We start from the raw sequence: 16,923 nt of genomic DNA, 5'->3' as shown, positions 1-16,923 counted from the left end.
CTTTGTGATCTGTTGCCCAAAATGCTGTATCAAAGTTAGATTTTTTTTTTAAATCCACTTTGTAGAAAACACCAAAAGACATGAATAGACATAATTTGTCTTTATTTATTGTTTTTAGTTTTTTATTGTTTTTAATTTCATATCTTTATTCTTTATTTTATTTTGTTAAACTGAAATTTTCTGCAGCCTTCCCTTGCTGCTAATTTTATATCTTATTCATATTTATTTATTATTGATTACCATTTTATTTATTTTATGTTATTTTAATTATTAATTTATTATTATTATTATTATTATACAGCAGGAATGTTCAGCAGACTCTCCTTGAGGACTTAAAAATTTTGTTTGTATCTACTGTTTTTAATTTGATTAATATTTAATTTATTATGAGTACATTTTTATTTTATTTCCTGACAGTTCCCTTTTGTAGCCTTCTAAATTCATTTATTTATTTTTGGATTTTTAAAATGTTATATACTCTTAATATTTTATGTATTATTGAATAACACTTTATTTTATTTATTTTGTATTTAATTTGTTCAAACTGAAATTCTAAATTCAGTTCTTTTTGTATTTTTTATAATTGTATATTCTGTTAATATTTTATGTTTTATTGAATAACACTTTTTATTTCATTTCATTTTAATTATAAAAATTAAATTTTCAGAAGACACCACTTGTAGCTCTCTAAATTCTGTATTTTATTTTATTATTTTATTATATTTTATTTTCCCATGCACCTTTTAATATATGTTATTCTGTATTGTTTCTAATTTTATGCCTTTTATTTTATTTTATTCTTTTTTTATTGTTTTTATTTTATTTATTTATTTTATTTTATTAAATATTCACCACACTCCATTTGCTGCTAATTTTAATCTTATTCATATTTAATTTATTATTGATTTACATTTTTATATATTTAATTTAATTTAACTTATTCTATAATAAATTAAATTTCCTTTCCTTTATTTTCTGAAAGTTTCAGCAGACTCCCTTTGTAGTCCCTTTATAATATTTTGTCATTTTTATTTAATTTTTAATTTTTTTTATGCAGCTTTCTGAATTCTGTTGTTATGGATTTTACTTTATTTTACTGAAAATGTCAGCGGACTCGCGTTTCAAGGCCCCTACTGATCCCTAAACCCCAATTTAAAAAAATCCTTTGCCCTAGAGCATCTAATGACCGTTGAAATCCCAAAATGTTGCTTTCTTTTGAATTCTGGCAACATTTTCCCATTCAATTTCCACATTCATGCGAATCTATAAACCTCCGACCTGCAAACATACACCGATAATTAAATTGGTTCTGCCCTAAAGTGATTTGTGTAGTCACACTGACTCCATATTTGACCATCCGTGCCTTTAAAGCTGCTGAAGTTTCGTGCAAACTCCCAACAAGCTCTTGAATCTGAAAAACATGAAAGTACACCTAACCTAATTGTGCTCATTGTGGTAGACCATGTCATGCCTATTACAGACAACAAGGGCCATTTAAAAGCAAGCGCTATTTAAAAACTTTATGGAGCCGAGACTGCCTTTCTTTCTCCTTTTTGAGGTGGAGTCCAGTCTGAGAAAGAGCTGAGCCAAATCTAATCTCCACCGCCCCATCATATGGGTTCACGAGAGCGCACAGATGATTAGCTCCTCAGATTAGACGGGCTTTGGATATCTGAAGACTGATTTGGTTGTATCCTAAAACCGCCCTGCCCCCATGAGCACTTAACTTGACTAGACACCAAGGGGGTGGATTAATTGGACCAAATCTGGTTGGTTGTTTTGGGGGAAGGGGACGAATTGAGACCCTTCCTTGAGGTTTTGGGGTGTGTGATGGTACTCAAGCGCTATCCTTTGCCGCCATGGACCGGTGTACAGCGGATGGGGCGACCTGCACACATTCTGGGATGTGGAAGGTAGGATGAGGGGATGGTCGTCTGATTGATGTGTTTCGATATGAGTCATTTTAGAGGGATTTGGATTAAGCTTGAGTAGGTGTGGCAGTCGAGGCTTTTATATAAAACAGTAAGCTACAGACGTGAAGGTGTACAGTATGCACAAGAAGCTTGTTGTGGTTAGTAAGATTTCTTTGGAAGAAATGAATACTTTCATTCAGCAAGGATGCATTAAACTGATCAAAAGTGACATTAAAGTGTATAATGTTAAAGAACATTCCTGTTTCTTTATCAAAGAATCTTGAAAAACAGCACTGATAAAAATAAATGTGTCTAGAGCAGCAAGTCTGCATTTTAGAATGACCTCTGAAGAATCATGTGACACTGAAGGCTGGAGTAATGATGCTGGAAATTCAGCTTTGCCCCAAAGAAGTATTTACATTTTAAAATATATTAAAATACAAAACGGTTATATCTGGAACACCTGGTTGTACCATGGTAAATGATATCAATGGTTTTTGCAAATGTAACATGGTATTCTAAAAAGTGCCTTGGAGTACCATGTAAATGCCATGATATGTCAATTGTTCTAAATCATTCATGTCTGTTTTTGTGGATTGGTTTAGGGTGTAAATGATGTCCTTTGGTCATGTGTGTCTGTCTATGGTTACATTCAAGAGTGTATATGATGTTTTGAATCAGAAGAGAAAGTTCAAAAACAGGCGGACTGACTTCAGAGACTCAAAGGTTCTGCTCAAAGTGTCTGACGTCTGATTTCTCTCTCTGTTTCTGTAGGTGTGTCACCACCCCGACTGTCAAGAACTGAACGGTAAAAGCCCCCTGCACCTGTGTGAGTCATGTGATTCTCGCTGTCACCTGGATGAGTCTGACAGTATGCACTTTGACAGGCATCTCCGCTTTGACGTACAGACACAAGGTAAGCCGCCCTACGGGCACAACCACACTTATGTTACCCTGGCCTGCACCAAACAGGTTTATGCTTCATACAAATTCATTCTGAATCACCAGGACTGCATGTTCAGTTATTTCTATAACGGATAACTAGCAGTAAAATTCAATCAGATGCTGAATAGAAATAGTATAATGAATATAAACTTTTTTTAATTTATATTACTTTATTTTAATAATTTAAAAACACTTCATCTTTTTGATTTTAACTTTTAATATTTTATTTTTATTAATTTGTTTATATTATATACAGTCAAGCCCGAAATTATTTATACCTCTAGCAAATTCTAACTTAAAGGTTGTATCAGCGATTTCTAGCCTGAAACATAAAGTGTCAATTTCAGCTGACCTTTCATCACGATCCGCTCGCTGCCTGCCCCATAAATTGTCTGTGAAAAAACCGCGTCTCTCTGGTCAGCCTAGGGTCCGAGATATGCCAAAAAAACAATCGGCACTACCAACCTTTCCACAGATAAACAAACAGTGTTCCAACCAATCAGCGTCAGGGGTTTGGTGTTGTGGACTTTCGCTCCGCCTCCCTCACATCCCTGCACCAGTAGGAAAGTCCACAACACCAAACCCCTGACGCTGATTGGTTGGAACACTGTTTGTTTATCTGTGGAATAGTTGATAGCGCCGATTGTTTTTTTGGCATATCTCGGACCCTAGGCTGACCAGAGAGACTCGGTTTTTTCACAGACAATTTATGGGGCAGGCAGCGAGCGGATCGTGAAGAAAGGTCAGCTGAAATTGACACTTTATGTATTAGGCTAGAAATCGCTGATACAACCTTTAAAGTTACTTTTATTCAACCAGCAAGTTTTTTTATTTATTAGAAATGACACAGACGTCTCCCAGAAGATAATAAGGCGATGGACAAGAGGCATCATTGTGGAAAAAAATTATTACTCATCTTTTATTTACATTTGAACAAAAAGTGGCATGTCCAAAATTACTCATACCCTTCTCAATAATCAGTAGAAAAGCCTTTATTGGCTATTACAGCAATAAAACTCTTCTTATAATTTCTGACCAGCTTTTTGCACGTCTCCACTGGTATTTTTGCCCATTCATCTTTAGCGATGAGCTCCAACTCTTTCAGGTTGAAGGGTCTCCTTGCCAGAACTCTGGCTGGACCACTGCAAAATGTTCATGTTTTTGTCTGCTAACCATTTCTTCACCACTTTTGCTGTGTGTTTTGGGTCGTTTTTTGTGCTGAAATGTCCACTGGTGCCCAAGGCCAAGTTTCTCTTCAGACTGCCTGATGTTGTTGTTGAAAATTTTGATGTATTGCTCCTTTTTCATGATGCCGTTTACTGTGATTAGGTTCCCTGGTCCACCGGCTGAAAAACACCCCCAAAACATTAGGTTCCCACCACCATGTTTGAAAGTAGGGCTGCACGATGTTGTGAGGCGCGTTTAGTCAATGAAGCCGGTACTTTGATTAGTAGTAAATCTCCATCGCATTCAACATTCGGCAATTAATACACAGAGGCGTAAATCACTGACAAGCTACGCCAAATCGCGTGCAAAATCGAATGCGATTTTGAGCGCGATTTGGCGTAGCTTGTCAGTGATTTACGTCTCTGTGTATTAATTGCCGCTCCAGCCGAACGCTGAACGCACATGATGGAGATTTACTACTAATCAAAGTACCGGCTTCATTGACTAAATGCGCCTCACAACATTGTGCGATTAATCGTGCAGCCCTACTTGACAGTGGGGATGGTGTTCTTAGGGTTGAAGGCTTCTCCTTTTTTACGCCAAATGAAGGCTACATCATTGTGGCCAAACAATTCAATTTTTGTTTCATCTGACCATTAAACAGAAGACTGGAATTCGTCTTCATGTTCGAGTGAGCATTTGCAAAAGCCAAGTGGGCTTTTGTGTGCCTTATCTGGAGAAGTGGTGTCTTTCTTGGTCTGTGTTCGTGGAACCCAGTGGTGTACAGTGTCCGTTGGACTGCCTGCCTTGAGATGTTTCCACCAGCAGAGCCCAGATTCATCAGGATGGCCTTTAGTGATGATCTTTGGATTCTTTTTTACCTCTCTCACTGTCCTCCTGGCCAGCACAGGTGTCACTTTTGGCTTCCGAACACGTTCTCTGAGATTTTTCACAGTGCAACATCTTGTATTTTTTTAATAATACTTTGCACTGTAGCCACTGGAACTTCAAAACATTTAGATATGGTCTTATTGCCCTTTCCTGATTGTGGGCAGCCACAATGCGCAGCCGCAGGTCCTCAGTGAGCTCCTTTGTCTTAGCCATGACTGTCCACAAACCAACAGCAGAGAGCTTTTGTTTTTCACCTGTTGATTTTATTAAAACAGCTGTTCCCAATGAATCAGGGTAATTAGGATGCACAGCTTGGACTATTTGGAATGGTATGGAACTTTGGATTTTCCCATAGACTATGACAGTTTGCAAAAGGTTTGAATAATTTTGGACATGCCACTTTTTGTTCAAATGTAAATGAAAGCTGAGAAATATTTTTTTTCCACATTGATCGTCTTGTACATCATCTTATTATCTTTTGGGAGAAGCCTGTGTCATTTCCAGTCAAAAAAAAAAAAAGTTGCTGCTTGAATAAAAGTAACTTTAAGTCAGAATATGCCAGGGGTATGAATAATTTCGGGCTTGACTGTATATGTGTCTTCGTGATGAATTTTTAAGAATTTTTTTTTTAACTCTACACCATCCGTGCACCATTGTAGTAAAGTAATTAATTTATTAGTTGATTTAGTATCATAAAGTGGACATTTCTATAAGGAGTGAAGAATGTGAGATCAGATTTGCGTTAAATCTGCATCATCAGGTTCTATCCTGGCGCGGAATGTGTCCACGCGTTCCTGTCCCCCTCGTACGAGCCCCCCTTCAGACCTGGATGAAGACGAAGAAGGAAGCACTGAACGAGGGTTAGTCTGTGATCCACAACCTTTCCACAACATTCGGATAACTACATGGAATCTTACAGCCTATACACACCAAAAGAGACACAACAAAGTGATGCGAAATTCAACGTGTTTTTTAATCAAGCTGATTTAAAAACATGAATGTTTTCATACCTGAACAAATGCCAAAATAAATCACTATGGCTGCATGATAAATTGAAATAAACCACAATCACAAAATGTCACTTGGTGTGATTAAATTCGTAAACGCAAGTTTACTTTAATATTAAGCAGCACAACTGTTTTAAACAGAGAAAATAATAAGACATGTGCTCAATGTCATCATAAAAGCTTCATGCAGAATAAACCTGTAGCTTTAAAATCACAGTCACAAATTTTACCACAAAATTGCAATTAGTTTTTTTCCCTTTATTACTCAGTACTAAAAAAAAACACTAGTGTCAGAAACCATGACCCACTGTTCTCACATGTCTGTGGTGTTTTTCCATCTTTTCCATCTTTTAACAGAGAACGTAAGACAGGAGGAATGAAGCTGAAAAGCAGAGAAGGAAAGAAGCCCAGACGACGCCACACTGATGTGAGTACTGTCCTCCTTTCGGAGGCAAAGGCTTATGGGAAACTTTTGAAATCGTATCTGTCTGCTCACCGATGGTCTAAAAACGAGCTTGCATAGCTTCTGTAAGTCCCACATATTATATTAATATACCCTACCAATATTTTTTTTTCTGTACAAGTACCTGTATAGACTTGTATGTGGGCTTCCCTTTCCAACATAGTGTACAGGAAATGACACGCCTCTGAATCATCAACAGCCCCAGGATGTGGTGGCTTGATGGATATCTTGAGCTGATCACTTCTAGAGTTCATTGTAAGTGACTGGAAGTGGTTTGTCGCCCACCTTTGACCAGCTCTGATCTGTTGCCCCCTATAGGACCCCAGGAAGGAGTGCTTCAGCCTTAAGTTTGACCTCAACATAGACATTGACACAGAGATCGTCCCTGCTGTAAAAAAGAAGACGTTACGGTGAGTCGTGGTGTTACACAGTCTTGGTGTTGGTGGGACTGAGGAAAATCATCTGTTTCTAGTTTTTGTTGCATTTCTGGTAAATAGGTAGTTGATGATAAATGTGTCCATTGCATATATAGTAGTTTAGGTTAGAATTTATTTGAATATACACTACTGTTCAAATTTGAACAGTAGTGTTGGTATCATTTAAAAAAAAAAAAATATATATATATATATACTTTTCAGCGATAATGAATTAAATTAATCAAAAGTGACAATACAGACATTTATAATTTTACAAAAGATTTCTATTTCAAGTAAATACTGAACTTTGTATTCATAAAATAATCCTAAATAAAGACCTGAATAAGATATTTCACACATGAGAAAATAATAGATGAATTTATAAAAAATGACCTGGTTCAAAAGTTTACATCCCCTTGATTCTTAACACTTTGTTGTTTCCTGAATGATCCACAGCTGTTTTTTTTTTTTGTTTTTTTGTTTTTTGTTTTTTTAGTGATAGTTGTTCGTGAGTCCCTTGTTTGTCCTGAACAGTTAAATTGCCTGCTGTTCTTCAGAAAAGTATTTTAGCTCCCACAAATGATTGGTTTTCCAGCATTTTTGTGTATTTGAACCCTTTCCAACATTGACTATATGATTTTGAGATCCATCTTTTGACACTGAGGACAACTGAGGGACTCATATGCAACTATTACAGAAGGTTCGAATGCTCACTAATGCTTCAGAAGAGGAAAAACACGTTAAGAGTCGGGGGTTGAAAACTTTTGAACAGAATGGGGATGTGTACATTTTTCTTATTTTGCCTAAATATTATGTTGTTTCATTTAGTACTGCCCTTCAGAAGCTACAGAAGATAATGTTTCCCAGAAGACAAAATAAGTTAAATTTACCCCGATCTTCAAATTCAAAAATTTTCACCCCCGGCTCTTAAAGCATGTTTTTTTCTTCTGGAGCATCAGTGAGCGTTTGAACCTTCTGTAATAGTTGCATATGAGTCCCTCAGTTGTCCTCAGTGTGAAAAGATGGATCTCAAAATCATACAGTTATTGTTGGAAAGGGTTCAAATACACAAAATGCTGGAAAATCAAAGAATTTGTGGGACCTGAAAGGATTTTTCTGAAGAACAGCAGGCAGTTTAACTGTTCAGGACAAACAAGGAACTCATGAACAACTATCACTAAACAAAAAAAAAAAAAAAAAAAACACAGCTGTGGATCATTCAGGTAAACACACGGTATTAGGAATCAAGTGTATGTAAACTTTTGAACGGGGTAATTTTTATAAACTTTTCTCCTGTGGACTATATGTAAACATCTTTTATGTGAAATATCTTATTGAGGTCAGTAATAAATAAACAATAACATGCATTTTGTATCACCCCTCTTATTTTGGTAGAATAATTAACGTTTAGCAGATTCTGAAAGGGAGGTGTAAACTTTTGACGTCAACTGTAAGACAACTTAAAATGAAAAAAAATATTTTGAACTGTAGTGTATAAAGAAAAGTTTATATTTTTACCTTCACTATAGTTTGTTTTAAATTATTAAAAGTATGAATATTTCATGCAATCTCTGAGCTGCATGTAGAATTACTAAAATAATAAAAAATTAATCAACTACCCAGATAAAAACCTTTTCATACAGTCTTTTTTGCATTTTATAGGTCTAAATCTTTATTTAGTTTATTTGCATTTGAAATTTCCGTAATTTAAGCTGTGATGCTCATTTTGTCATTTTACTGTTTTTTAGAGAGGTGCTCGGACCAATTTTTGAGCGTAAGGGCATTGAATTATCCCGAGTGGATCTGTTCCTGGACCAGTCCAACACTCCACTCTTGCTCCACTTTGAGGCGTATCGTTTCGGAGGACATTACCTCAAAGTGAAAGGTAAGAGTTTTGTGGTTTTTAAAGCATGACGCATCCTCTTCTTCTCATCAGCATCGTTTCCAGCTAATCACTGTGACACCTTTTTATCATCAATCTTGCTGTCAGCATTTCCGCTGTGTTTTGCTAACTGTGTTATCAAACTTTGCAACCTTATAATTCAGAACAAATACCATAAATCTATATTACACAACACAGCAGTCATTATGTTCACAGAACCAGACAGTTTTTCAGGAAATGAGGTGTGACCAATTACTTTATTACAGTTGTTATACTTCTAAAGGAGCACATGCTGTTTCTTCAACTGGATTCACACAACGCTTTTCACGAGTATACAGCCGTGTGCCTGTCTTTACAAATCCCTATTCCCACGTCTTTAATCAGATAACGCAAACAAACGCCGACACAGGCATCCCACAGGTGCTTGACGGCTGCTTGCGTAATGCACAGCCAGTGACGTGAGAATGAAACCAGGGGTTAGCGTTAAAATGATTGGAACATTAGCAGCCAGACTGAAGTTTCATTCATGCTGAAAATCTGCTCTGTTGAAGACCTTCTTTTGCTTTTTAATCATACTAACAAAGGATTTAAGCATATTTAGTGCTAATGAATGTATTAAGATATTCCTGACAAATAGTAATCGAGAGTATTGTAAGTATTTTTCTTTATTTTAGTTTAAATTTAATCTTTTTAATTAATTCGTTTATTAAAGTATTTATGTTTAATATTTTTATTTACATTTTTCACTTCTTAGATAGTAAACAAACTATTGCTAATTTGAGACTTCTATATGTAAAAAACCTTTTGAATTGAAGTGTTTGTACTTGTTTTGTTTTTAAAAATATATTTTGTGTTTTTAATTTAATTGTACTTTTTTTACATTTAATTTAGCAGTAACAGCATAATAATGATGATGATAATAATAATAATCAATTCATTGAAATGTTGGAATGTCATATTTAAAATAGTGTCTTAAAAAAAGCAAAAAGTCATGTGTGCCACAAGAATATATTATAATATAATATAATATAATATAATATACTTTTTCCCATTTTCTAGCTACATTTCTTTAGGATTTGATATTTGAAGTCATCTGATTTCTTTTATCTGATTTTATTGAATTTTTAAAATGTTTTTAGATTAAATTTAATTTAACAGTTTAAAAAATAAAGCGACGTAATGATGATAATTAATTTAATTTATTAATTGAAATATTTAAAATAGTGTCTTAAAAAGCAAAAAGCCATGTGCGCCATTGGAAAGTATAATATAATATAATATAATATACTTTTTGTCATTGTAATAAAATTTAATATATATTTATTTTGTTTTATCAGGTAATTTTATTTTATTTCTTGTTAAATTTAATTTTTCATGTTTTTAATTTAATTGTTTGTTTTTTACATTTCGTATTTTAAAAAATATTTATTTAAAAAAATTAACAACAGCATAATAATAATGCTGATTATGATAACGATCATAATAACAGTGGTAATAATCAATTATTTGAAATGTTCAAATGTCATATTTAAAACGGTGTATTGTAAAAGCGAAAAGCCATGTGTGCCACTGTTTTTACTAAAGTAAAAATATATGATAATATTAATTTTATTCTAATATTAATTTAAGATTTGATATTTGAAGTCATTTATTAATTTATTTGTTTGTTTTATTTGTATGTTGTTTAATTTTATTTTAATGTTTTTTGTTTTTAATTTAATAGTATTTTATTTTATTTTATTTTTTCTGTTTTACACAAACAGCCTAATGTGCTAATGTGCATTGTTTTTAATTACTTTTAAAAAATTTGTAGCATTTTATTTTTTACCTCACATCCTCAGTGTTTTTGGTCTTTAGTTTTACAAGATCATTTTTCACCCCTTAAAAAGTAAACAGACCTCTTTTTTTTTTTGCATATGCATGTAAACGTAAATGATAAACATTATAAAGTGTTGAACAAAATTCATGTTTCCTAAATAACAACTTTATTTATTCACCTATATGACTTTATTTCATATAATTCTTACAGTATTAAAAAGAGTATGTGTAAGATGTTGTTTTTTGAGCACAAGTTATATATTACTGTGGGGTTTTTTTTCTCTAGCTCGACCCGGCGATGAGCTGAAGGTGGAGCAGAGCGTGAAGGATCTGCGTTCTCTCAGTCTCCCCAACATGAAGCCGTCAGTAGGGGGCAGCGTCTACATCCTCACACCGGGCAGTGAGAGGCCAGAGCACGGGTCCCTGCCGCGGCGGGAGAGCGTTGACATACTGGTCAGTAATGCTGCTGCTTCCTCTGTACAGCCTCTCTAGCCTTTCAAAAACCAGTTTGCGTCATCAATTCAATTGCTTTTTAAATTGAATTTGCTTTGGAAATATAGCCTAAGGTGCCCCCAAAGGGGCCATATTTTATATACAAGTACTTATTGTGTTAGTCAAGCTTTTTAATTGTAATTTAGTTTTACAAGACCCCTTAGAATTTTTTATGTGCGTTATAAATCTGATTTAGAAACATGGCCTAATGTGCCTATAAGTTGTATTCATTCATTGATTTATTTATTTATCCTTTTTTGCTGCATTTTTTGAGTTCTTATAGTGTTCTGCTCCTAGATACTGTGGATTAGATTTTATTTCTGTTTTAGAAACATGGCCTTTTTTTTTTTTTACACCAAGTCCTTATAGTGTTTTTGGTTGTAGTTTTGTTTTAAACCATTTTCTCCGCTACAGATAGTAGGGTATTCTTTTGTTTTATTTGATTTTATTTTAATAGACCATTTTCTGACACATAGGTAGTGGCAGGGGATTCTTTTTTCTTTTTTTTTTGTTATTTTAATGTTATTAGTCATATTTTCCTTTTATTTCATTTCATTTTATCTTATTTTAGTTTATCTTATCTTATTTTAATTGTTAATAGACCATTTTGTGATGCATATGGTAGTAGCAGAGGATTCTTTTTTCTTTTAATTTTCTTTTTTCAGAAACGTGACATGATTTTAATCATAGTTTAAGATTATTTTTATGCCCCATGGATAGTAGGGAATTTAATTAAATTTAAATTTAATTTATTTATTTATTAATTTTATTTATAGACCGTTTTCTGACACATAGGTAGTAGCAGGGGATTATTTTCTCTAATTTTTTGTCATATATGTTTTAGAAATGTGAATTTTCTTTTGTTATTATGATTATTTTATTTATTTTTTTTACAGGATTTCATTTTTTAAGTTCTTTTAATGTTTTCAGTCATAGTTTAGTCTAAGAAGACCATTTTCCATAGTAGAGAATTTATTTTATTTTATTTTATTTTATTTCTTTGAAGTTTATTTTGTTTCATATCTGTTTTAGAAATGTGCAGTTTTGTTATTAATTGTATTTTTACACTATTTTCATTTTTAACACCAAGTCTTAGTGTTTTTAATCATTGTTTAGTTTCACAAGAATATTTTCTGACCCATAGGATTTTTTAATTATTATTATTATTATTATTATTATTATTATTATTTTTTTTTTTTTTTATTTATTTATTTTTTTTTTATTATTATTTATAGACCATTTTCTGACACATGGGTAGTAGCAGGGGGTTCTTTTTTTGTATATGTTTTAAAAATCTGAAATTGTAATAATAATAATAATAATTATTATTATTATTATTATTATTAATTATTATTTTACATTTATTACAGGATTTCTTTTTTTAAGTTCTTTTAATGTTTTTAGTCATAGTTTAGTCTCACAAGACCATTTTCCACCCCATAGATAGTAGGGAATTTTTTTTTTATTTTCATTTTTTTTTTTTTTTTTTTTTTTTTTGTATCTATTGTACAAATGTGCACTTTATTTATTTATTTTTTTTTTTACATAATTTTCTCTTTTTTTACAAGTCCTTTTAGTGTTTTTATTCTTTTAATCTTAACTTTTATTTCACTTCTTTTCTTTTAAATCTTACTTTAAGATTTCTGCAGCATTTAATTTTTTACACTAAGTCCTACTCTAAATTCACATATCCCCTCACTTTCTTCATTTCTAAACGCCTCTGTCTCACTTGAACTTCCTTTTAAGGTGCCAGCTTGGCGTAAATCATCTGAAACATAACACATGACCTCAGACAGGAAGTTTACAGAGTGCATCCTCCGCCACACGCGGCCTCTGTCCCTCTGACTGATGTTGAAGATCGTTTGGTTTTAGCTCTTTTCTGTAGAAATGACTAGTTACTCTTTCAACATCATAGGGTTGGTTTTTCCCCCGCTACGCTGTGATACTCAGTAAAGCTGGATTCATGCAAAGACAAGCCTGAACGTACTCCTGTGAGCATGTACAAACACGGATAACCGGGCATAGGAGATGAGTGCAGACTGTAGGATTGAAGGCAAAGGCCTGTCGACGTACCTCGTGGGTTTTTACTGTGATTTGAGGATGAATCGTCAGGCTTAGCAATAAAAACTCCAGAACAGAGCATTCAGGTCTAGGCTGTGTCATCCCATCAGGCTTTGCTTGGTGCTGTATGGATGTAGGTTACGTAACGGCATAAAACAAGCCTACGCGTGTTGGACGAGTGTTGCAAAGGTATTACGCATCAGATTCAGGGTTTGTTTTTCTAGCTCTTTGGTAAGACTGGTCTTTTGGGAAAACCACAGGGAATCTTACTTATCAGAACGATTCGTTTGCTACCCAAAAAGGAAAATTCTCTCCTTTTGTTTTGAGAGGTTTTGAAGTAATTACAGTTTGGTCTTTGAATAGAAAAGAAGAGCTGTACAGTGCCTTGCAAAAGTATTCATACCCCTTCGTTTTTTCACGTTTTGTTTTGTTGCAGCATTATGTTAAACTGCTTTGAATTAGTTTTTCCCCAATTTACACTCCATACACCATAATAATGACAATGCTAAAACCAGATTTGCAAATTTTACAAATTTTTAGAAAATAAAACACTGAAATAAGTGCATTGCATAAGTATTCATACCCTTAACTCAGTACATAGTTGAAGCACCTTTACAGCCTCAAGTCTTTTTGGGTATGATGTGACAAGCTTTGCACATCTGCATTTGGCAATTATCTGCCATTCTTTGCCTCACATTTTCACCTCTCAAGCTCTGTCAGCTTGGATGGGGGCTGGCAGACATTTTCTAGAGTCCTAGTTGTTCCAATCGTCTTCCATTATGGATAATGCTTCTGTGAAGCTTCAATGCAGCAGATTTTTTTCTGAACTCTTCCTTAGATCATTGCCTTAACGCATGTCTTTCACTGAGCTCTACAGACAGTTATCTTGACCTCAGGACTTGGTTTTTGCTCTGATATGCATTTTCAGCTGTTAGACCTTTTCTGAGAGGTGTGTGCCTTTCTAAATCATACTCATTCAAATGAATTTGCCACAGTTTAACTCCACTCGAAGTGTAGTAACATCTAGAAGCAATATGAATGCTCCTGAGCTAAATTTCGAGTGTCCCAGAAAAGGGTATGAATACTTATGCAACGGGATCTTTTCAGTTTTTTATTTCTAATAAATTTGCAAAGTTGTTACAAACCTGTTTTGTGCTTTGTCATTATGGTGTGTGAGATGTAGATTAATGTGGGGGGAAAAAAGTAATTTAAAGCAGTTTAACATAATGCTGCAACAAAACAAAATGTGAAAAAAATGAAGGGGTATGAATACTTTTGCAAGGCACTGTATGTCAAATTATGCGGCTCGTTTAGAATATATGTGCTGTTATTCTCTAAAGCAGTTGATTTTCATCAATTTTAGTACAAAGAATGGCTGTTATTTGTCTTTCTGCTTTCACAGATGTTGTCTCTGGTATGGATTTGCATTCACACATTTGTTTGATAATGGCCAGTATTAGTTTGCATCATGGTATCAACGTCCACATTTTTAGGTTCCACCACCCCCGCTTTCAAGCAGGGCATTCCTTATCACTCCGTTACGCAAATTCTCATTGTAGTTTTTCATTGTATGCAAATAGCACCATGTAGATTTGACTTTTGTCAAGCACCTTCATGGGCATTTAATTTTTTTATTGCATTTGAGTCTGGAACTTTTTTAAATCTGTGAGATTTCAAACCTGATAGATTTCAAAACATTTTTGCCTTTACTATGATGGGACAGCTCAGATATGACAGGAAGCGAAGTGGGAGAGAGATAGGGGGCGGGGTCGGGAAAGGTCCTCGAGTCGGGATTCGAACACGGGACGCCCGGAGCGCAACGGCGCTGTATGTCAACACGCTGCCCACATAGCTATCGGCGCTGATTAAAATGTTTTTTAATTATTAATAATAATAATAATTATTATTCTTTGTATGTATTTTTATTTAATTATTCATTTACTTAATAATAATAATAATAATGATTATAATTATTATTCTAAAAAATGGTCCTGACAGAGCTGAAATGTTTCAATAATAATAATAATAATTATTATTATTATTTTTTTTTTTTTTATGTATGTATTTTTATTTATTTACACAATAATAATAATAATAATAATAATAATAATAATAATATGATATATTTATTATTCCGAAAAAACACAAATAGTTCCTGACAGAACTGAAATATGTCTTTAAATTAATAACAACAACAACAACAATAATAATAATAAGAATAAGAATAATAAAAGTTTTATTATGATTATTCTGAAAAATAATAATAATTATTGTTGTTATTTATATTTTAGTTCTGACAGGATTTTAGCACTTTTTCCAAAAAATATAGCTAAGGATTTATATTTATATGTACACTAGTAGTAATAGTAGTAGTAATAATAATAATAATAATAATAATAATAATAATAATAATAATAATAAACAATTAGTAATAATAATAGTTATTATTATTTATATTTACAGTTAGTGTTTGGGGTTGGTATAATGTTACTTTTTTATTAGTTTGAAAAAAAAATGAAAAAAGTGATATTGTAAAATAGTTTTAAATATTTTATTAAATTTAAGTTGGTGAACTGGTTTCTATTTGACTATATTTTAAAATGTAGTTTATTTCTTTGATGGCAAATCTGAATTTTCAGCATAATTTCTCCAGTCTTCAGTGTCACATGATCCTTCAGAAATCATTCTAATAAGCTGATTTAGTGCTTAACGTTGAAAACAGTTCTGCTGCTCAATATTTATTTGTGATAATCAGGATTATTTGATGAATAGAACGTTAAAAAGAAAACCTAAAATCTTTCCTGCTCTTTTGAATTTCTAAAAAAAATACTTAGAGGATGTTTTATGATACACAGTAGAGATGGTGCGTTAGAGCTTTATACAGTACATTTAAAATATCCTCTGTATTTTTAGACTATTATCCTTTTGAACCTGCCCTTGTCTTGTCTCTGTTTGTATCGCATGTCACGATTGTCCTCCGACCTCCTCGTTTCCCACTGATGGAATTCTCAAGTCATCTGCCAACTATTCGGCTGGAATTTTTATGAGAGCTGCTCGGTTTTGTCTGCGAGCGCGTTTGACCCGTATGTGGTAACTCGCCCACTGTGTCTTGCCCCCTCACCAAAGCCTGACCTTTAGAAAGGAACCCATCACCCCTCGGATTATTGGTGCGGCGGTGACACCAGGACTCCTCTTTGAGGTTTGATTGGCCAGATCCGCCCCGGTGGGGGGAGTGACCTTTGAAGCGCGAGCGTTTGATGTAGCGCCGTGACTTTTGCTCTCCCGGGAGCTGAAAGACAACTGTCTCACGAAAACAGGTTTTCAGGTCAAAGTCGTGTTTTTGCCTTTGCAACTTTGATCCGGTCTTTCTTTTGACATCAACTCGCCTAAATACGATGACCCTCTTGTGGTTATGTCCATAAATATGTTTGGTGTTCAGATTTATGGATGTCTTGTTGCATAAGATTTGTTTTTCACCTCAGAGACCTTGTGTGCAGGCCTCCCCTCTTTACCTTTAACCTGCGGCTCTGTTGCATTAGTCAAATTGCATTCGATTGATAATGCTAGCTGGCATTTGCGCTGCACCGTTCCCTGGCGCACAGTATAACAATCTCACCTGTCTAATGACCTGAGCGGTGTATTACACAACCCTACAGATATCCCCACTGCGCAGCGGTAAAGGGAAGTGTGTCATCATGATGGATTTAGTGAATCTTAGTCACGTTGTGTATACCAAATACCTCCGGCTACTAAATATATATCTTTAATTTCTTAATGGTGTTGCATTAGATGACAAAGCAAGTGTCATCTGTCCTCAAATGCTTTAGGATATTTTTTTTTTCTAACATCACTTTCTCAATGACTCTTA

The 16,923-nt window shown here is 33.9% G+C and overlaps 1 protein-coding gene and 1 pseudogene across 1 annotated transcript; both read left to right on the top strand.

Moving 5' to 3' along the window:
* The window catches only part of LOC141290610 (torsin-1A-like), a 41,036-nt pseudogene that overhangs the window by 21,442 nt on the left and 2,671 nt on the right, over positions 1 to 16,923 (top strand).
* LOC141291405 (pleckstrin homology domain-containing family G member 5-like) lies at positions 1,860 to 10,994 on the top strand. Its single transcript, XM_073823575.1, has 7 exons — positions 1,860 to 1,913; positions 2,688 to 2,829; positions 5,677 to 5,776; positions 6,281 to 6,350; positions 6,705 to 6,796; positions 8,551 to 8,687; positions 10,789 to 10,994. Exons 1-7 carry the CDS (start codon positions 1,860 to 1,862, stop codon positions 10,992 to 10,994), a joined length of 801 nt encoding a protein of 266 aa, XP_073679676.1.

Source organism: Garra rufa, chromosome 18 (genome assembly GCF_049309525.1).
Source record: "Garra rufa chromosome 18, GarRuf1.0, whole genome shotgun sequence".
NCBI classification, from domain to species: domain Eukaryota; kingdom Metazoa; phylum Chordata; class Actinopteri; order Cypriniformes; family Cyprinidae; genus Garra; species Garra rufa.
The sequence above is the reverse complement of the archived record's forward strand: the minus strand, read 5'-3'. Positions and strand labels throughout refer to the sequence as shown.